The following is a 22,314-nucleotide window of genomic DNA, read 5'->3' as shown; positions in this document are numbered from 1 at the left end:
AAGCACCGCCTCTGGCAGCCATCTTCAGATTTGGAAGCACGTGAAGTAGCAGTATGACCAAGTGAAGAGCCGCAGAGGGGTAGGCGGGAGGGTTTGCATGTGAATCCATGCCAGACCCATGCTGGAGAACAACAGTTACAGGTAAGTAACTTGTTCCTTCTCCAGCATGGGGTCTGGCATGGATTCACATGCTCATGAATAAAGAATACATAGCAGTACACACATGCACAACCACGGGAGGTGGCAAAGGCTCAACATTAAGCATTACATCAAACTCAACATCAAGCAATCTTACCTCCTCACCAGGCTCACCTCAGGCGAACAGGTTGCGCAGCACTGCTTGGCCGACCCTGGACTCCTCCCTGGAATCCCGATCGACGCAGTAGAATTTCGTGAAGGTGTGCGTCGACCTCCACGTAGCAGCCCTGCATATGTCCAGCAGGGGCACACCAGAAAGGAACGCCGTGGTAGCTGCGATCGCTCTGGTGGAATGGGCTCTCGGACGGCCAGCCAGCGGTCGGTTTGCCAACCGATGACAGTACATGATACAGCCGGAGAGCCATCTGGAAATGGAAGCCTTCGAGAGAGCCTTCCCCTGATTGACAGGTCCAAAGTTCACAAAGAGTTGTGACGTCTTCCGAAAACACTTCGTGCGGTCCACGTAGAACTTCAGCGCTCTAGCCACATCCAGCGAGTGCAAAGTCCTCTCAGCCGGCGACGAAGGCGACGGGAAGAACATAGGCAACACCAAGGGTTCGTTGAGATGGAAGTCCGACGGAACCTTGGGCATGAAGGAGGGGTGCGTCCTGAGCACTACCCTCGTGTCGAGAAAAGTCAAGTACGGGGCCTTGCAGGAAAGGGCCTTGATCTCTCCCACCCGTCGTGCGGAGGTGATGGCCACAAGAAACTCTGTTTTCCACGACAGAAACTTCAACGGGCCGAGTGCAGAGGCTCGAACGGAGGTCCCATGAGCTTGGTCAGCACCACGTTGAGCTCCCACGCCGGGGCCGGCGCCTTCACCGGCGGGAACGATCTGAACAGTCCCTTCATGAACTCTTTCACCAGACGATGAGACCACAAGGACGTCCGGCCCGTGGTTCTGGTGTATCGGGAGATCGCAGCAAGATGAATCTTGATGGACGCGTGTGCCAGTCCAGCTTTGGCCAGCGTCAGCAGGTACGGCAGTACCTGGGGAGCCGTAATCCGTAGAGGGTTAATCTTCTGTGCGTGGCACCAGACAGAGAACCTCTTCCATTTGTGTCCGTAGCATTTAAGAGTCGAGGACGCCCTGGCCTTTGCAAGAACCTCTCTGCAGTCGGCCGGTATGTCGTATCCTCCAAACTCTAGCGCTGCAGGAGCCAGGCCTGCAAGTTCAGCGATTTCGGGTCGTGGTGGAGGTTGGCGTCTCCTTCCCTGGAGAGTAGATCCGCGTCCACCGGCAGCTTGATTGGCGGGGACGCTGACAAGTCCAGAAGGTCCGGGAACCATATCTGCCTCGGCCACGCAGGTGCGACGAGGATCATCCTGCACCGTGACCTCTTGAGCTGGTTGACGAGCCGGATTAGCAGTGGCAAAGGAGGGAACGCGTAGAGGAACAGGCCCTCCCAGGGGAACGAGAAGGCATTGCCCATGCTCCTCGCCTGGGGAAACCTGCTGGCGAACCTCCGGCACTTGGAGTTCGTCGCCGTCGCAAACAGGTCGATCTGGGGTGTGCCCCACCGTCGGAAGAGGCGATCCACCAGATCCTGCCGTAGTTCCCACTCGTGGCACGAGCGCAGCTCCCTGCTGAGTGAGTCGGCGATGGTGTTTTTTATCCCTGCCAGATGAAACGGCACCAGAAACATCCTTTGGGCGACGGCCCAATGCCACAGGTCCTGGGCCTCCTTGGACAGCGCTGGAGACCTGGTTCCGCCCTGTTTCCTGATGTAAAACATGGTGGTGGTGGTGTCGGTGAAGATCCTCACCACCTTGCCCTTGAGGGACGGAAGGAAGGACCTGAGGGCCCAGAACACTGCACGGAGCTCCAGGACGTTGATATGGAGGAACTTCTCTGTCGGGAGCCAAAGGCCTCTCGCGTGCAGATTTTCGGTGTGCGCTCCCCACCCTTCCAGGGAGGCATCCGTGGTCACTGTCTCCTGGTGGTCTGGGGTCTGGAAGTCCATGCCCGCCGTCAGATGCGCGCGGTTGCCCCACCACCGGACCGCTCGGCGGAAACTCTCGTCGAGTGTGATCCTCTCCTCGAAGCCGCCCGTCGTTTGGATCCAGCGCGCGTCCAGGAACTCCTGCAACGGGCGCATCCGGAGCCTGCACATGGGAATGAGGTAGATGCAAGAAGACATCATTCCGAGGAGGGACTTGATGGACCTCACCTTGGCCGCGTCGGAAACCAACATCCGCTGTACCTTGCCCAGGATGGACCTGGTCCTTTCCTCCGACGGGGAGGCCAGAAGGGACACTGTGTCGAGCTTCGCTCCCAGAAACAGTGCGTTTTGCGCGGGTACCAGGTGGGACTTGGCGTAGTTCATGGAGAATCCCAGGTCCGTGAGAAGTTGGACGGTCCTTGCCGTGTGCTCCACGGCGGGCTCCCTCGTCTTGGCTCGGATGAGCCAGTCGTCCAGGTAGGGGTAGACGTGGATCCCCTCGCGGCGCAGCTGCGCCGCCACCGGTGCAAGGCACTTGGTGAATACCCTGGGTGCCGACCGTAGTCCGAAGGGGAGGGCTTTGAACTGGTAGTGACGCCCTTGGACCACAAACCTGAGGAATTTTCGGTGCCCCTTTAGGATGGGAATATGGAAGTAGGCATCCTCCAAATCCAACGACGACAGGAAGTCTCCTTCCTCCAGCTGCCCCAGGACGTGCTGGAGGGTGACCATCCGGAACTTCTGCGCCTTGACGAACTTGTTCAGACGTCGCAGGTCTAGGATGGGGCGCCATCCTCCCGTCTTCTTCTTCACGAGGAAGTATCTCGAGTAAACTCCGGAGCCCCGAAGCCTCTTTGGGACGATTTCGATGACGCCCTTCCTGAGCATCGCCTTTACCTCCAGGAGAAGCTGAGGGACGTGAAGCTCTTTCCTGGCCACGGGGGGGACGCGCGGGCACCTTCTTTGAAACTCGAGCGCGTGGCCCCGGGCTAAGGCGTCCAGCACCCAACGGTCGGTGGAGATGGACTCCCACACGCTGACGAAGCTTGCCAGCCGGCCTCCCACTGGGGTGCTTCGGTGGGGGCCCGACCCCACGTCCAGTTCAATCCTGTTTCGACGAGGCTTTGCCGCCTTGACCTCCTTGGCGACGACGGCAGGGTCTGCCAGACTTGCCTCGTCCTCTGTAGGCCTCCTGAGACGACGAGCGGGCCGCTTGACGGTAGGTGGAGAAACCGCCGCCGGAACCTTTGGAGGCGCCCTTGCCTCCGCTGCTCCGAAAGGGCGTCCGTCGTTGCTGCAGAACCCCAAGGGCCCGGGCCGTCTCAGTGTCCGCTTTAATGGCCTGGAGGGAATCGTCCACTGTTTTCCCAAACAGGTTGTTCCCATCGAACGGCATGTCCAGGACTCTGGTCTGTACGTCTTGACGGAAGTCCGTAGCCTTGAGCCATCCACGCCGCCTAAGGCACACGCCGTTGCCCAACTGACGAAACCCAGTGTCGGCGATGTCCGTCGCAATAGTGATGGCGTGGTCCGACGCCACCTCGCCTTCCTGTAGGATCTCCAGGGCATCCGCCCTCTTGTCGTCCGGTAGGAAGTCCAGCAGGGGAGCCAGTTTGCACCATAGCTCCCTGTCGTAGCGGGCCACGATAGCCAAGGCGTTGGCCGCTTTAATCGTCGTCGCTGCCGACGAGATGACCCTGCGTCCCATAGCGTCCAATTTCTTTCCCTCGCCGTCCCGTGGGGAAGTCGATGTGGAGGCCGCACCCCCCCCCGCTTTCTTCCTGGCCGCCGCGGAGACGACGGAGTCCGGGGTAGGCTGCGCCCGGAGGCACAGGGGGGCCGCGTCCGGGACCCGGTACTTCTTCTCGTACCGGTCTCTTCTAGCTGGCGTCATGGAAGGGTTCTTGAGGAGGGCGAGGCCCTCATCCCAAATGTCGTCCAGTAGAGGCACCGCGAGGACCGTCTTCCTCTTGGCCTCGCGCCGTTGATAAAGGAATCCTTCCTTTTTCTTCTCCTCAGGGCAGAGTTGGAAAAGCTCGGATGCCCTGGCGATCATGGAGTGGAACGATCCAATCTCGTCGGGCGGAGAAGCCCTGGTGGGAGGTGACGACGGTAGATCCTCGTCGTATACCTCGTCGTCCGTACCTGTCGCTGCCGTATCAGTCCCTGTATCATCCCCTCGGGTGGACGGGGAGGAGGGCTGGACGGGGCGCGACGGCTGAAAAGGAGGTGGAGGGTGAATCCTTCTTTTCTTGGGCGGGGGAGCACCAGAAGGTCCCGGTTCAGGATCCCCCGACGGGAGAGGTTCCTCCGTCGGCAACGGTAGTCTCGTCCTTATCTCTGAACATAAGGACTGTATGGCCAACAAAATGGCCGCCGAGTTGTCTTGCGGCACTGGCAGAGGGGAATCCGACGGGCGATCAGGGGCCCCGTCGGCACCCTCGACGATGTCGTCGTCACCTGCGTCGGGATCCATCCCGACGGGCCGGTCTTCTTCCACGCCAAGGCCGTGGCTTAAGACCTCAATCAGCTCTTCCTCTGAGGTTGAGGCCGAATCTACGACGACACCCTGCCCCCCCTTTTTCTTCCCCGCCGGGGGTTTCACGGGGGTCCTATCGATGGGCACAAAAGAGGACTCCCTCCGAGGTGGCAGGGAGACTCTGAGCCCCGAGGTCGCCACCACTGGTGTAGCCTCCACAGGCTGAGCCAGGGCCGCCGCGACAGTATCGATAGAGGGCTTGGCCGGATGGATTAAGGCCTTCACCACCTTAGGTGCGCTCACCGCCTTATCCTTGAGGGGGGGGGGACACTGCCTCGCTCCCCCTCCGATGGGGCCTTCGAGCTCGACCGGGGCCTCTCCAGGAGCTTCGCCGGGTGCTCGCCCTTCCTCTTACCCGACCCAGAGCGTTGGCTCGTGGCTGAAGGTGCCGGGGAGGGTGCGCCCTGCTTGGCGCCCGTAGAGCCCGACCGTTTGGCGCTCCCGGTGCCAGCGGACTCGCGGTGCTTGGCCTTGTGTTGGACCCCCGTCGCCGGGGCGTCCTCAAAGGTCTTAGAAGACCGCTCGGATTTCTTCCTCTTCTTCTCGCCTGACGGGCTCTTCCCTTCCAGCCAGTTGGCGAGACGTTGATGGCGGTCCTTCATGGTCCGCTCCGACATGTTGCCGCAAAACGCACAATCCTTCTCCACGTGCGTCTTGTCCTCATGTAAGCAGTAGAGACAAAAGGAGTGTTAGTCCTCCTTAAAGACGTTCTGCAGCTGGCATCCAGGGCAGATCCTGAACAGCTTTCCGGGCGTCGAGCTTCCCTTCTCCTGGGCCATGTCCGGGCCTGAGAAACTTCTGGAGTCCTCCAAAAGCGTAGCTCGACGAAATCTTCACCCTTGAGGGGCGCAGACGAATCCGACACGGGTCCCCGTTGATCGGATGGAGAGTCGGTGGAGCTTGAGGCTCTTTTGACCGAAAAAAATGAAGTTGTTGAGAAAAACGTGAAAAAATAGCACTAACGCTCGAGAGCAATAGCACGAGGATCCCAACACATGAACGTGCGGTAAAAATCTGAAGATGGCTGCCAGAGGCGGTGCTTAGGTAGAGGGCAGTCATTGGCTGTGGTCAGTATGACGCAGAGACCAGTGATTGGTTATTACTACGAAAGACAGATCAGAAACGAAACTGATACTGGTTCTTTTTTCTTTACCGAGGATTCCCAGCCTGACGACGGGGAATATTCATGAGCATGTGAATCCATGCCAGACCCCATGCTGGAGAAAACACACTACATATTTCAGTGCATTATTAGAGCTGCTGATGTCTATAGATTTGTTTAGAGTTCTTGCCTTAAAAAGCAATTCTCCTGAGAAGGCACTGGCGACTTACATGGGAGTATTTACCTTCATGGCCAAATGCTACGGTTCCTTTGCATAGTGATAGCCTCACAGGTTAGCTTTGAGCATGCAGTTTAACATGCATCACACTGCAACTACACATGGAAGGGATTAGAAAAAGGGAGGAGGGAGAGGAGATTTAAAAGGAGGTGGAACATGTGGCTTGCATGCGTATGTCTCTCCGTACTCACGTTAAGGTGCGAATTTGTCACGGTGACGGTAGCCTGCAGTCCCAGGGAGATGTTAGGCAGTGAGGGGGATGTATACAGGCCCAGCTGGCTGGATGATCCATCCAAATTTAAGGCTCTGTGTTGGGGGTGCATCTGCTACAGAGGGGGGTGGAGAGTGGAAGAAAGAGACAAGGTAAAATATGCAGTACCACAAAAATGTCCTCCTCTTACAGCGTGCCACAAGATTACTTTTCTCAGAAGCATGGACAATGTCAGCCAGGTACCAAACTCAATTCTCCTGAGCGGAGCTCCTTTAGGGTTCAACTTGGTCTACATGGTGGCCACATGAATGGAAACCCGTTAACTTGCAGAGTCTAAGATTCTTTGGTGGTGCACTTAAGTACAAATCATGCCATGTTTGGAAAAGTGTTAATGAAAGATCTGGAGCGATTCCTTCAGAGTCATACTTATACCAGAAAATATTGATTTTTGCATGCCTCACATCACATAGAATGGCTAGTCTGTGACAAGGGCGGGCCTAGGAAAGTGGTCTAGAGCGGACCAAATAATCGTAAACCCTTCGAACATCCATTAACCACTAAAATAATGTTAGCAACTCAATGACCAGTCACTCCTGACAATCATCCAGTAGTGAATAAGGATGCAAACGTTCAGTATGGCTCAATCACATTATGAACAATGCAAGGTTGTCAGTAAAATATGGGATTACCGACACGTTTCTTTGCCATTTCCCATATAATCCCAAAGTTCTCATTGCCCAATTGTCCAAAATGGTGTCAATCTGTTCTTGCACATCCTTCACAATTAGGGGCCTTTGGCTTCCATCAAACAGCTCCCACGTTAGGCTGTGGGGAATGAGGTCTTATTCTGACACATCATACACTCAAACTGGTATTACCCAAATTGACCTTTTACAATTGACCTTCTGCACAATTGATCTAATTATAGTGGTCCTAATTGACCTTCTGCACAATTGACCTTTATATTATTTTAGTTATTTTATGTATGTATTGGGTTGGTTTTGGATTATAAATAATATAAGGGGATTAGGTGGGAGGTTGCGGGGGGGGGGGTTTGGATTGGGCGGAGGTTGCGGGGGGTGCCCCCCCCACATATATGTCCTAATTGACATTCTAAATTAGGTAAATTCTCCCGAATTCTATTCTCCCGAGGTCAATTGTGAAAAGGTCAATTAGTATACAACCCTCAAACTTCAGCAAAGGGAGCAGTCTGGAATAGGATTTCTTTTTAACACCATAAACTGCATGGAACAGGGTATTTTTCAGACACACCTTCCATACTTCGCTATATGGTAATGGACTAACTGTAACACAGTGCAACATGACCGACTTTTACAGAACAAACCTCAATGTACAAGTCCTGACTTGGTTTTCGTGACTAAATACTCAATTCAAAGTAGACAAATTAAAGAGCGCATTCTAAACCAATGGAGCATATTAATCAGTGACAACAGAATCAAAGATCTATTCCCACATCCACCTGCTTTTGTGTACCAGAAAAGCAACAACCTTCGCAATATGATAGTGGACACACAAGACAAATCATCACACAAGATTGCTGATAAACATCCCGGAACTTAACCATGCATGAGTTGTGGCATTTGTAATAATGTCATCAAGAGTACCATCGTGTCACATCCCAGGACAGGAGAAAAAATAAAATTGAAATACCATGCCACATGCCTTTCTGAAAATGTTATCTATGCAATCAAATGCCCTTGCGGGAAATACTATGTGGGTGAAACGTCAAGGAAATTGAGGTCGCGGATTAATGAACACAAATCTTTTATCTCAAATAACAATCATTAGCGGTGGCCAGACACTTTAAAGAGAATGGACGCTCAATAACACAGTTACGGTTTCTTGTATTAGAAGTTGTACAGACCAGAGGCTAGAGTAGTAGCCTCAAGAAATTAAGAGCACAAAAGGAGGATTTCTGGATCGAGAAACCAGATGCTCTCGCACCAGGTGGAATTAATGAAGCGTTCGACTTGAGTTGCTTTCTATAAACTTTGCTCATAGCAACAGGATATCTACAGAGAACTGCATCATAGACTAGACATAAGTCTTCAAGCCCTCAAGCTTGCATTCTGCATATCTGTTTCTGTTTTTGTTGCTTCACTTCGAGATTGCCAATCAGTGCTCATTTAGTATTGGAAAGCTACATATTGAATGAGGAAGAAAATTGAAACACCAGGACACTATGATGTTTTGATATATTTTTTGAAACTTTTCTCCGTTAAGTTTCTCTCTTCCTCTTGCTTTTACTTATTTTTTCTCATTTTCTTATGGATTTAATACTGAACAGCAGAATAATGAACTGTAACATTTGCAGTCCCATTTTGAAGCTTAATCAATCAAGCGCTTTCATTGTTTATTGAGTACTAATCAGTGTACAGTGATCACTTAGCAGTGTAATTATGAATTGTAACATCTGTAGCACCATTTGCAAGTATAATTGGTTGAATTCATAGACAAAGGTTGGAACAGTACTCGTCACCAGGACCTTTACACTAATACCATTACTAGTTTGACATTTTTGACATTACCAACATACTCATCAGATACGAGCCACTGGCACTGACATTACATGAACTCTCCAGATATATAGTGGTATTAAACATTCCGGACATTGATTATCAACACACGATTATTTCAAGTATATCATGACAGGTATCATAAGTAATAGTACCCTGCAGCCTTAACCGTGTTTTGAAACCCTTATTTCAGATATCCCAAATCTGTTAGTTATGCAACACGTGACAAATTTGGTCACTACCCAGCTTACTTACAATCATGACATTTTTACTGCAATATATTCTCGTTTTGGACAAAGCCGTATTGTTATTCAGTTTGTTGTAGTCAGCATCACATTCAATATGACCCTATTTAGTCAGAGACAGACCATTCTAGGATGGCCGCTCTCTCCAACACTGCATTACTGATGGTTGTCATAACAACCGTCCCTAACCCATATATACAACCCAGCAGTACGAGCGTTCAGGCGGCTTCGGATTTACACTGATTACACGCGATTAGGGTAAGATTCCACACGCTAATTTACTATCCGTCACTACAATTGGGATCCTCAACGCAGCTATACGTTTTTTCACAGTAACCTAATCGAGGCAATCAGCGGCTCACCTCTCTGAACGCTGAGCCATTCACGCACTATTTTTACATTGCGTACAGAATAGGTAAGAAACACACCCCTGTACTCACCATTTCTTTGGTCACGCTACATGTGCTCCTTTCCAATTCCACTTTTTTACTTTCGTCAGATTCTCACATCAAGTAATCAGGTTAGTAAATCACAGTTACTTTACATGCAAATTACGGTCGGCATATTGTCTTTAGCAATTGACTGTTAAGTCTTTTCTGTTTTTGATCCCACTATTTTTGCTTCTGTCAAAATATCACGTACCTATGAATGTTATAATTTATTTATTTTTGATTTGTAGAGCGCACTACAGCCCACAGGCATCGAGGCGCTTTAAAGGATGCTTAAAAAGGCTTGCTTGAGGGTTACAATAAGCGGCCCAAGAATAGTGCTTACATACAGTGTGTTAGGTTACAATTGTTTACACAGTTTTTGTTACATAGTACTGTCTACTGCATAGAAAAGAGTGACATATTCATGCAAAATGTGGTCAAAGGGTAATGAAGGGTAGAAAATGTAATACAGGACTCATAGGGATAAGCTCATTAGACAAAGAGCCTAGTTTTTAAGGCCTTGCGGAATACTGCGTGAGTCGATGGATCGGATCTGTGCTGGGAGGTTGTTCGACATGGTTGCAGCCAGTTGGGAAGCTTGCGCCTCCCGCACGCACTCTGCGCGTGTGAGAAACCGTGATACCGTTGACATAGGTGGACCTTGAAGGTCTAGAAGCTGTTTGTTTGGTGATCCTCTGCGCTAGGTACAAAGGTGCCAGACCGTGAAGACATTTATGTGTTAGGGCAAGTGTTTTAAACACAGCCCTTTCCTTGATGGGAAGCCAGTGTACCTGCCTCCTGACACCAGAAATGTGCTCCCTGCTTGAGATGCCTGTTGCGGCCCTTAAGGCATTATTTTGGGCAATCTGAAGTTTCACCAGGTTTTTTTGCAAAGTTCCGACAAAGAGGGCATTGCAATAGTCCAGTCTGGAGCCGATGATGGCTCTAGCTATGGTGATGCAGTTCTGTTGGGACAAGAATGGCCTGACAGCATTGATCAGTTTAGAGTGATATGCTGCAGAGGAGGTGATGTCATTGACCTGCCTGTCCATGGTAAGGCTAGGTTCAAGGTACACGCCCAAAGTCTTGATTGTTTGAGAAACTGTGATGGGGATATTGTCAATGGAGAACGAGTGGTATTTCTTGTCAAGTTTCCCAGTGTGGATAGAGACTGGATATGTCACTGGATGTGTCACTGGATATAATGAAATGTTATGATTCCTTATTCTCATGCTAACACTTCAATATGTTGGAACAACCTTGAAATATGATGAATACTCCAATGATTCTTATACATGTATGGAGGTATATTGTTCCACGCTACTTCCTGGCAATGATGTTTTACTCCAATATGGATTGACCAAATTGCATTGCACTAATATGCACACCAATTTATTGTATTTTGGCCAAATATTTGAACGTTTTCTGACCATGTTTGGTATAACTCATCCAATCGATTGGCCATTTATGGTGACTGTATGTGAAACATAATTCTCGCATGTGGATGTTAATTTTGGTCCGATAGCATTAGGAAATATTGGCCGTGAAGAAGGACTATTATGTCTGAAATGCATAAGCCCCATTTCGGATGCATTTCGGATGCATCTGCAATTATTGGTTACTAATCATTAAATACTAGTTGAAATAATAAACCAAGACTAACATATAAGCAACACTATTTGTACTGATGGTTTATTGAACATAAGATTGAAAAGAAACATCACATGAATGTGGGTTTTGAGACTGCAGCCCACACCGCTGGCTTCACGGACAAGGTAGAATATTGTAGAATATCAAACCCCCCTGATGTAATAGGTACAGGGACGAAGAAGAGCTTGAGAGTGCTACAATCAATCGGGAGGAATGCTCGATCAGCTGCTGTCAAATTGGACTGACGCTACACTGGGGCCATCCATGCAATTTAAAATGAACAAAATGGAATTAAACCCACTACAAAGATGGCTGCCGCTCACCACAGCCCGATTTCGTTGTCCGTGAACCGTGAGGAACCACCAGATATCTACCAGCCTGCTGATAGGCTGCCTGCTGCATCGAATAGGCGAAGCCAGGCCCTACGCCAAGGCATGTGACCAAGGCTCCCGTCTCTCCCAGTCTACCCCGGGCTGCCACTGACACTGTGATGCCTACAGACCCTGCTCTAAAGTCATCTGTACACCGCATCACCTCCTTATGGTTTGAGGCCCAAGATACCTCCAGTCATCCAGACCGACGAGGTAAGACCCCAAACATCCTTCCCACCATGCTTGTGACCACCTCATTGCCACCGTCTGCTGGCTCACTCGCCCTCGATCACCCTGGGTACACACTAGTCCCATATATTCGATTAGCTCTCTTTGGTCCTTTGACGAAAAACCACCTACTTCCTACCCCCCCTCCTGATGCCAGCTTCTCCTGCTCCCCTGCTACCAACCTACTCACACCGTTAGCTGCCACGACCCAGCCTCCCCGGTCAAGCTGTGCCAGCTCGAAAGTGGCAAATAACGCTGCCGGCTCCACTGCCCCCAGCCCCCTATTGGCTATCTTGCTTCAAGCACAACCGCAGCACTACCCCGGCATCCACTCTGCCCCCCATTTGAGCTGTGGGCTCCTTGCTCACCCGATCTACAAGAACAAATCGCCATGAACTATGCTATCCCACAACATTAACTGCATGCTTAAACTCTAAGCATATTTGCCATTTCTACAATGCTAATATTTACACTGTTTATATGACTCATCCTATGTTCAATGCAACTGCTGATGTTGACCGCAATATGTTGATGCACTGCAATACTCTTATTAACCTATGTATCACTGCACACGCTGTCTCTCAACTTACCCCTCATGCCAACCGATAATCAAAATGTACTGTATTCGCCCCAACTCCTGTTACTCCTTCGCATCCTCTTACTGAACTGGCCACTGCCACCGCGCCCCGGCATCACAGTCCCACAGCCAATACTTTACCACCCGCACCCCTCCCTTGGTTACCCGCCCTGACCTGGATTGGCTCCCCAACCCCACACAGCAGCCAAACTACCCCCTCCAAAAAGCCCAAATCGCCTACCAAACTCACCAACCCAGACCCGATATCACCATCAATACCCCACTCCATGAGCACCTGGTACCCTGCCTGGGCCCAGCCCGACTACACAGACTATGCTCCAGGTTCCATAACCCTCCCTTTCCCAGCCGGAGACCACATTCCTAACACCCTCTACTGCCCCCTAAAGACTACTAAGCACCTTGCCTAGGCTCAGCCCGTCTAAACAGACTCTGTTCTAGACTACAGAGCCCCCACCCTCAAGAGACCAAACGCAACTGCCCTGAAAATCCCAACCCCCTTTACACCTTTTCCCCCACTGCAAACTACCATCCTACCCATCACCCCCAACACCCCTTCACCCCCCCACCCCCATTTTACCAAAATCCTTTGCATGCGCATTGGTCAATGCCTGCTCCATCTGCGCCCACACCTCAGACATCCACAACCTCCTACTAGCCAACAACTTTGATATATTAGCCATATCAGAAACTTGGCTACATGAAGCAGAAGGACCCCTTCTATCACTGACTCTACCCACTGGGTATTCCATCCTACGTGCTGACCGACAAGACGTCCAAGGAGGAGTCGCTGCAATCATCTCCAAATCCACCCTCCCCATCAGAGCCTCCCCTCTCCAAAGTCTCCCAGGCTATGAACTCCAACTGGCCAAGATTGAATCTTCCCCCAAACTACCATCTATTTACTACTCCTTTACCGACAACCCTCCCACACTGGCGCGCCCGACACCGACATCCCCCTACACGTCATCCACCGCCTCAAGCCTAATACCAGATTTATACACCGCTCTCACAGCAATCCTTGAAGAGATTAACTTCACCCAATTGGTCCTGTCTCCTACCCACGAAAAAGGTAGAATCCTTGACTGGATACTTTCCTGTAACACACCCCTCCCAAAACGTGCCCTTGAACATCTTTGGAGAAAAAAAAAACACATCTATCAATACAGCTGCCCTCCATCGCTCAACTAGCACCTACAAAACAGTCATCATTGTCACTAAAACTAATATCTATAACAACAGAATCATTGAAGCAAGTTCCAACGTCAAAGAACTCTTCAAAATACTTAGAGAGCTGGAAACCCCGGCCCCCCAACCGACAATTTCCCAAAAATAAAGCATGGTGTTCACTCATCCAATCAGCCCATGTCACCACAACTCAGAATCTTAGGGATAAAGCCATCCTCAAAAGTCCCACCTACCTCCTGCCCCGCTCGTCCCCTACCACCACCAACTCTTCACAATTTCAATTCTCTGCCATCACTCCATCTGAAGCCCTCACCACCACCCAGCATCTGAAAGCCTCCAACTGCTATGGAGACATATTCCCAGCTCACATTGTTAAAATGTATGCAGAACCCCTGGCTCCGTCTATAGCCAGCTTCATTAACACATCATTCAAACCCAACTCAATTCCCAACTCTGTCAAAGAAGCCTGGGTCACCCCACTTCTGAAGAAATGCTCCCTACACCCCACTATCCCCACCAACTACCGCCAGCCTCAAAATTCTGGACCGCACTGCCTACTCGCAACTCCAAATTTACCTGGAAACCCACAACCCACTATGTTCCCGCCAATCAGGTTTCCGACCCAGACAAAGCACTGAATCCGTCCCCGTGGATCTAAAAATCCAGTTTGATCACATCAGAGACAATGGGGAGCTTGCCATCCTTCCCCTATTGGCTCTCTCTGCAGAGTTTGATTCTGTGGATCATGCAATCCTATGCCAACAGCTTACCGCATCCTATAACCTTTCCCCTGAAGCTACCTTATGGATCAAATCTTTCCTATCTGGACTATCCACAAGGATCTTTGTGAGCACTGAAGCAGCTGATCCCCCATCCCTGTCTCCCACGGCATCCCCTAAGGCTCTTGCCTCTCCCCTACCTTGTACAACACGTACACCAAACCCCTCTTCAACCATCTGGATAGCCTTAACAATATCGCACACCAACTTTGCTGATGACACGCAGGTCCTTCTCAAAATCTACTAACATTAACTGTATTTTCAGCATCATCCGGGCATGGATGGCTACCCACCATCTTTGCCTGAACGATGATAAAAGCGAGCTCCTTATCGTGGGCTGCCCACACCGCTTCAAACACCTCAGTCCTGCTTTCACCTCCTTCTGCATCGACAGTGACATCATCCCAGTCTCCACCCACGTCAAAACACTTGCCGTTTACCTCAATGCAGAACTAAACCTGTAGGGCTACCGGCGCGTAATAAGCACGCACATAACATAACATAACATAACAGAAAGATGTTAAAATAATCGCCTCCTCTGCTGCCTACTCAAACTTATCAATCTCTCCAGATTTGTTACCCCTAGTAACTGCCTCACACTAGCTAGAGCCAACATAGGTAGAAAATTGGACTACTGCAACGCCAACTTAGCAGGCACCTCAACCAAAAACATCAACAAACGCCAACTAATACAAAACAACGCACTCAGAGCAGTCTGGGGCCTGAAATGCTCCAATCATATTTCACAAATCAGATGGGATGTACACTGGCTCCCCATCAAAGCATGCATCGAATTCAAACTCCTTACCATCACCCACTGCTGCCAACACAACACTGCCCCCCCCTACCTTACCAACCACATCTCAAAGAAACGCACCACTCAGAATCTCTGCTCCTCCTCCTCCTCCTCCTCTTCGGCCCTTGTCACACCCAAATTTTTTAGAAAGAGAGCTGGGGGCTCCAGCTTCACCACTGCACGGCCCTCTGGAATGCCCTCCCCCAGCATATTCAAGATGAACCCTCCTACTCGTTCTTCTGAAAGAAAGAACAAACAACCCAGTTCAACAAACGTGTGACTCTTGGCAGAACTTTAACATGCTTGTTGGACATGCCTACTGTACCTACTCTGTACCGTATTCTTATCGCTGTTATACCTCTGGGTCTTGGCGCTACATATAAATGAAATAAATAAACCGCAAAGGAGGACAGTTCTTTGTCGTCTCCTGACCCGACCGGCGGCGGCACAGCTGGTTCCGGTATGCTGAGAGCTGTTCTACATCCAGAAGGAGAACGCAGCGAGCGAGGTGGCCACATCAAAGCCCGTAACACTGACCTTGGGCTTCGGGAGACTGCAGTGAGGCACGTCTCCAAAGTTAAAGAAAAACAGCGGGACACCCGGGAACCGTCTTGCGAGTTGGTTGAGAACCGGTGAAGTATACCTGGAGAGACGGAAAGGGGGTGGCAGGACGTGTAATGAGTGGACCATCGGGTCCGACAACCACGCAGAGACCGCCAGCAGTAATTGTCCGCAGAGAGAAGAAGCCAGCAGAAGTAGCATGGAGGAAGAAGCAGAAGAGAGGGCATGCCACCACTGGCGAAACCGGTGAAGAGTTACCCGGACGAATGTAACAGGAACAAGTACAAGTCTGGGAGGGGGCTGCGAAGATGAGACACTAAATTGCAAAGAAGCAGAGAACGAAATAAATCAGTTTGTACCACAATTTCCTGGACAGTTCCACAAGAGTGTGCTGCTGGAGAGTGGAGAGGGACTCGGGAAGCATGTTCATCGTCCTGGTGGGGGCCAGTTAAAGAGTATAACATAAGTGGAATGTGCTAAACTCTGATTGAAAGAACTGCAAGTTTTGATGAAAGGCTTTGGGAACACTGAGGAACCAGCTAGGAGAAGGTAGTCATTCTTGTAGCCCAATGAGAACCTTGTAGAAAGAACTGTCTTTGTTTTGGAAACCTTGGAACTTTCATTGGGCATTTAATTTGAAAGACTTTCATCCAGGAGAAGGGAACCATTATCCTGGGTCACAATAAAAATCCAAACATTGGTTATTTGTTGTAATTGTTTTATTTTTATTTATTGAACATTTGTATGATGCCTATACAGCAAAAAGTGTTTCCAGGTAAGCCTTGTGACACTAGGATAGAGCAAGCGCAGCATCAAGAAGTGCAGGGGGAGTGGGGAGATTGGGACGAAGGGATGGGAGAGGGTGGGGAGAACGGCAAGAGGGAGGGGAGACCAGGAGGGCAAATGTGAGGGGAGACAGGTGTTGGGGTAGGCTAGTGCAAGAAAGGGGGTGGACCAACCTCAGTAGCTGGTCAGAGAATGGGGACTGAGGGCATGTGCTGGTAAGAAGGGGTGCAGAGGAAGACTGGTCGAAGGAGGGCCTGAACCCAGTAAGGCTCATAAGGGAATAGGCAACCAGTCGCATGGGAGACAGGAGGAGACTAGCAGGGGAAACGGAAGGAGGAGAAAAGCAAGGTCTTGAGAAGCTTCGGGAACTTAAGGATATCCGGCTCAAGTCGGAGTGGGCCAGGGAGGCCGTTCCAGATGCAGGCTCCAGCTGAATAGTTCTACCCCACAGCCCCACTCTCTGCTTGGAGAAATGTCTGACCTGGAGAGATTTGCAGCGAGAGGACCGAAGAACACTACCAGGGAGGTATTTAGGGAGAGAAAGTTGGATGTAGCAAGGTCCCTGCTCCAGACAGTCTTGTGGAGGATGCATAGGGTCTTAAATTTGATCCTTGCAACAACTGGGGGAGAGATTTTAGAGCTGGGGAAATGCAGTCTCTGGGCTTGAGGCCAAGGATACATCTCGCACTCCAATTCTGGATTAGTTGAAGAGGGCAGGTTTCGAAGGGAAGGCGAGGAAAAGAAGAATGCCTCTGAGGAGGTAAAGCTGAAAGTGTGCCTTCTTGGCAAGGTCAGCGATACGAGATGAGAAGGAGAGAGGAGTCCAAGATGACGCCCAGGTTTTTAGCCTCACATGAGGGTGAAGGGAGGGAGCCCAAAGAGGGCAGCTAGAGTGTAGGAGGGAAGGAGGGGGTAGGAGTCCTAATGAGAGGATCTCAGTCTTACTGGCTTTAAGGCAGAGATCATTAGCAGCACACCATGCTTGAATAGCAGTCAGACAGTCGGGAATGAGAGAGGGAGGAGAGGAGGGTAGCTTAAAGGAAAGCTGTGTCTCGTTAGTATAACACTGGAAATGAGGAGAGAAGGTGGAGATCAAGTGAGCAAGAGGGACAAAATAAATGTTGAAAAGCCACGGTGAGTGGATAGAGTCCTGAGGGATGTCCCAAGTCCAGAGTGAGGTAGAGGAGAGAAAATGGCCTAGTTGCACTTGGGAGGGCCGATTCGAGAGGAAAGAGGTCAAACGATCCAGTGCCTGGTCCGTGATGCCCAAGGTATCACAGAGCCGATTTATGAGGATGGAACGATAGACTGCCAAAGGCAGAGGACAGATCAAGGATGAGGTCAGAGGGAGAGTTGGAGTCGAGGTTTGAAAGCAAGTCATCACAAGTGTTCAGGAGAGCAGTTTCCTCATGAAGGCAACCAGCCGATTCAGTGTGATGGATTAGTTGTGAGATTGCCATTTTATCCAGGAGTTTGCCAAAGAAGGGGGTAGTGGAGATAGGCTGGTAGTTAGCCGGGCAGGAAGGGTCTGCAGACAGCTTCTTTTAGAGGGGATACACAAGGGAGTGCTTGAAGGGCAAGGGGAAGGAGCCAGTGGCAAAATAGTGGTTACAGAACTCAGCCAAGGATGGAGCGAGGGAGGCAATGTCGTTCTTGATAGTTCTGGAGGAGCAGGGAAGCACCTGTTGAGGAGACTTTCATAGAGCAGACTGGCTTGATGACCTCATCCGGTGCTATGGGTGAGAAGGAGCAGAGTAGAGGGGAGAAGAGGGAGGGAAGTGGAGTGGAGAAGAGAGGGGACAGGATGTCCCGAGTCTTTGTTGTGAAATGGGAGATAAACGCTGTGCGGAGGGCCTGAGGAGGAAGAGGTGACGTGGAGACTGCAGTGGGATTGGCAAGTTCCTTACAGATTTTGAAAAGTTCAGCAGTGTCGTTTGTGGCCGCAGAAACACAGGCTTGGATATGGTCAGGGATAGTATAGGAGCTTTTGGAGTAGACAGTGCCTTTTTGATTTGGACTTTCATAGACTTGCTGGCGAGCACCAGAGTTTCTATAATTTAGGTATGTAAACCCCATTAGAGTTAAGGACAGATAGGTCTATCTTTTACTTTAAAGTCTATAGCTATCACCATTGCACCAGTCTCTTCAATCCTCGTCGCCACACTGCTCACTCCTCCTTCCCTTCTAGCCCATATCTCAACTACAGCTCTCATAAGCCATGTAAAACGAAGGACAGCCATATGCCTTTACCTATAATGCTGGTGGAAAAAGAAAGATGCTCCACCTACTCTTTTCACCCCCTGCAAATACTCTCTTTACTCTCACTACTGCTCTTGACTCTGCCAAATCAGTTCATTAAACTTGTTGCTCCCACCTGCAAAAATTGCCCATGTACTTACAAGACCATGCTTCAACATTCACCAAAAAACACACCCTATCTGCCTCTCGTTCCCACCCTTCACTGAGGATTTTCCCTCCTTTTTCCCAAAGGTTACAAAAATGTGGCACTGCTCTCCTTCCTACCTGAACCACATCCTCCCTTCCCACCACAGCACATTATTTCTTTAACCCACTTCTCCCCATTTGTCGCTCCAACACATCCTACACTGTACCTATACTCCCATCTACCCCTTTGCACCACAAGTAATTCAATTCAAGATCTTGCACCCATAACCCACTCTCACCTCACCTTCCAAACTATCCCTCTCCACATGCATCTTCCCAGTCTGTTCTAATATAGCCAATGGCATTCCTGTATTGAAAAAATAAATTGAAGATCCTAAGCAATCTGCCTCATACAGACCCATCTCTCCTGCCGCATCACACAAAATACTTGAGGAAGGGGTTTTTAATTACACTGTGAACTACCTCAAGGCCAACTCGCTCTGTGATCTCCTCCACTTAGGATTTAAAACAATTGCAGCTTTCAGAGGGACCTCAGATTTCATAAAGCCACCAAAAAGTCTAATTTGTAAAAATTAGAGACTTAATGAATCATACATCAATCTAACACCTCACATATTTGTCTGGAATGGCACATTAACACCCTACCTATTCAGCATTCTAACAACTTGTTTAGTGTACTCTATGCAATGGAGCTTTTCAAACACCAGGTTCAGAGGTTCACTTTAGCACCTTACTGATTAAACCAAAAACTCCCAACTGGTCATGCCCACACTGTCGGTGTCCCTGTATGTTTCTTCTAACGTTCCTGGCTGGTTTATGGACCCTTTCCCCTCAGTATTTCCTTAAGAGTCTTAATCTAAGGACTCTGCACAGATTAAATATCTTGTGTGTCACATGACCAGGATACATTATGGAACCTTTTTTCTGTATGTGAGCAACAATGGTTATGGGAGGCACACTGGTTGGAGCTAGCCTTACACAATTTTAGTAGATACAGTACTGCTGTACCCAAGTGATGGCCTACCAGCGACTCCCATGTACAGTGAAGTGCAGAGTCATGTGCCAGATGTTCCTGTGCGAGAGAGAATGATTATGGATGTAGCAACATATTGGAATAGCTCTGCTTGCTTGGGGTTGTAAGGCCTTTGTTCCTATATCGAGATAGGAGTTGTTTGTAAATTGTGTCTGGAATCAGACCTGATCCCAAGTCTGAAGAGAACACCTAAGAAAAAGCCTGTAAAGGTTGGATGTAGTGGTCACCCACTGATCTGATGAGCACCTAAATGTTTGAATGGATGCAGGTGTGTGATAGGGTCTGAGCTTCACCAACTACCCCCAATGATCCATTGTTAGTTTAGAATTCCACTTTGGGGATTTTGGGTCCCCTAAACTGTTTGCTGGCTTCCTTGTTTTTTACATTTCTTGTGTAGTTCAGAGGGATTTCTACTGAAGTCCCCCTGCCACTGCAGTTGTTTAGTTTTGCTGTCCTTAGTAGGTCTCATCTACCAGGGTAGAGGTGCTAATTAAGCAACCCATTTTGGTCGCAAGGTGATTTGATCGCTCTGAAAGCATTTTGAGTAGGCTGGTGGCAGTTTTGAGTTAGAGTTGTAGTTGGTAGGTTTTACTGCATTAGTAGCCCAATGTAGCCTTTTGGGGTATGTGACTAATCACAGGTATTTGTCCTTTCCCCCTTAGGTGTTAGGCAGAATCCTGTGCAATTAACTTGGGGAACACTGCAAAAAGATTAAGACTACAGGAGTAAGCAGTAAACCCATTTGGTAGCAGTCCGCACCACCCAGATTTACCTGGTAGCTGTGGCTGAGCAGTCAGACCTCTCTCAAGAAGAGTAGGGCAGTATATAGAGTATACACAATAGGGCTAAAAACACAGTAGAGCAAACAAACACTGACCAGAGCTTTGTATAAAAAGTATATAATTATTTATTTAAAACACACTTTAGGCAATATACTAGCACTCTAAATCAAAAGCAAGTTAATACACAGTCAGGTAAAGTAAACACACCTCCCTTGATAACTATCAGACAAGTCAGAGTTAAAACACCACGATTTGTTAAACAGATGTGAGCGCATAACCTGATGGCACCCCAATAGTTCAGTTAAAGGGAGAGAAAAAGGAAGAGCATAGAAATAAAACAGGTCCCAACACTTTTAGGAGTTCTCAGCAAGGGAATAAAGGCAGTATATACTGTAGAGCCAAAGTTCATAGGCCAGGCCCACTTTAAATGGAGCAAAGCGAAATGTGCCCAGGATCACACGGTTTAAAACACACTAAAAGTCTTTGCAGAATGTTCAAAAGATGTTGGGGAGATTCAAGAAGGTAAAGTTAGAAGGTCTGGGGCCAACCCAGTTGGAAAGCCAAGGATTTAAGGGTCACCTTGGGCAAACCGAAGAAAGGGAGGCCAGGCAGGCCACAGTACCTTAAAGAGAGAGGAAGCTCCAGCGGTGGCGGCAGTTCCTGGCAGTGGTTGCAGTTCGTTGTTTCGACCAGGGGAAGAAAGGATCTCGTCAAGGAGGAAACGTGGAGTCGTTGCACTGCACAGGGATGAAACCAGCCGCGGAGTTCATCGATAAAAGGTGTGTTCCTTTTATTTGCGGTCAAAGTGCTGAAGCTTGGCTATCCGGCCGCCGGGGTGCTTGGCACGGGCGATTCGACCAAGAGACGTCTTTGGAAGGCGAAAAGGGCGAACTGGTTGGTCCCACCAGCTCAGAGGAAGAAGACTCGTCCAGCAGAAGATCTTCTCTTGTCGTTGGGAAAGTGGCGAGTTTGTTGCAGCAGGGCTCCACCGGTGGTGTCGTCGTTGCAGATGGCTCAGCTTCTTCCCTCTTAGGACCTAAGAATCCGGTGGCGACTTCCGAAGTTTCAGTCCCAAAGGCCCTTCTTTTAATCAGAAAAAACCCCATTCAACAGCCTAGCTGTCACTCAAACCTGCTAAGTGGTGAGCCGGGCGGCTCACCACTGGCCCAATCAGAACAGAGTGCGACTTGAGTTGCTAAGGCAACGCAGTCCAGGGTGCCAATTCCCTTCCCTACCCATCCTGTGGAACCCAGACAGAGTGGCACCATTTGGAGGGCTTCTGTGGAGAAGCCCGCCAAAAAGTGGAACAAAGAGCTCGACCTTGGTCAGAGTTACAGAGACGGACACGAACGCCATTTTAGAAAACAGTTCTGACAAAAAGACCCAACTGTTAATTTAATATTAAATAAATAAACCGGCGGTATCTTTAACATTGCACCAAAAAGTGGTGCATTTAAAATCAATGGGAAAATCTCAGAGAATATTCCGAGGGAATATTTCGCGTGGTAACCACTGCCACCAGCCAGAAACTCGACAAGGGGGGACTGGACAGACTGGACAGTGCCCTCTTGAAAACAGACCCAGGGGCAATATGATTAACCCTTTCCAGTACTTCCACAATATGATGGTTTGTACTGGTCCTGTTCCTAATTTAAGACTAGTAAAGTCAATGGTGACTTTACATGCCCTGGGAGA

The 22,314-nt window shown here is 49.5% G+C and overlaps 1 protein-coding gene across 10 annotated transcripts in view; it reads right to left on the bottom strand.

Moving 5' to 3' along the window:
* The window catches only part of HDAC5 (histone deacetylase 5), a 2,156,790-nt gene that overhangs the window by 815,842 nt on the left and 1,318,634 nt on the right, over positions 1 to 22,314 (bottom strand). For 8 of the 10 annotated variants that reach the window (XM_069634322.1, XM_069634324.1, XM_069634323.1 and 5 more), the window contains one exon: positions 6,212 to 6,346. In XM_069634322.1, coding sequence (XP_069490423.1) covers positions 6,212 to 6,346 — 135 coding nt within the window. The remainder of the gene's footprint in view (positions 1 to 6,211; positions 6,347 to 22,314) is intronic. The other 2 variants (XM_069634318.1, XM_069634328.1) reach the window with 1 other exon arrangement.

The sequence above is a fragment of the Ambystoma mexicanum genome, chromosome 13 (assembly GCF_040938575.1).
Source record: "Ambystoma mexicanum isolate Mex_15411 chromosome 13, UKY_AmexF1_1, whole genome shotgun sequence".
Classification (NCBI taxonomy): domain Eukaryota; kingdom Metazoa; phylum Chordata; class Amphibia; order Caudata; family Ambystomatidae; genus Ambystoma; species Ambystoma mexicanum.
Note: the sequence above shows the minus strand (reverse complement) of the source record. Positions and strands in the feature narration are given on the sequence as shown.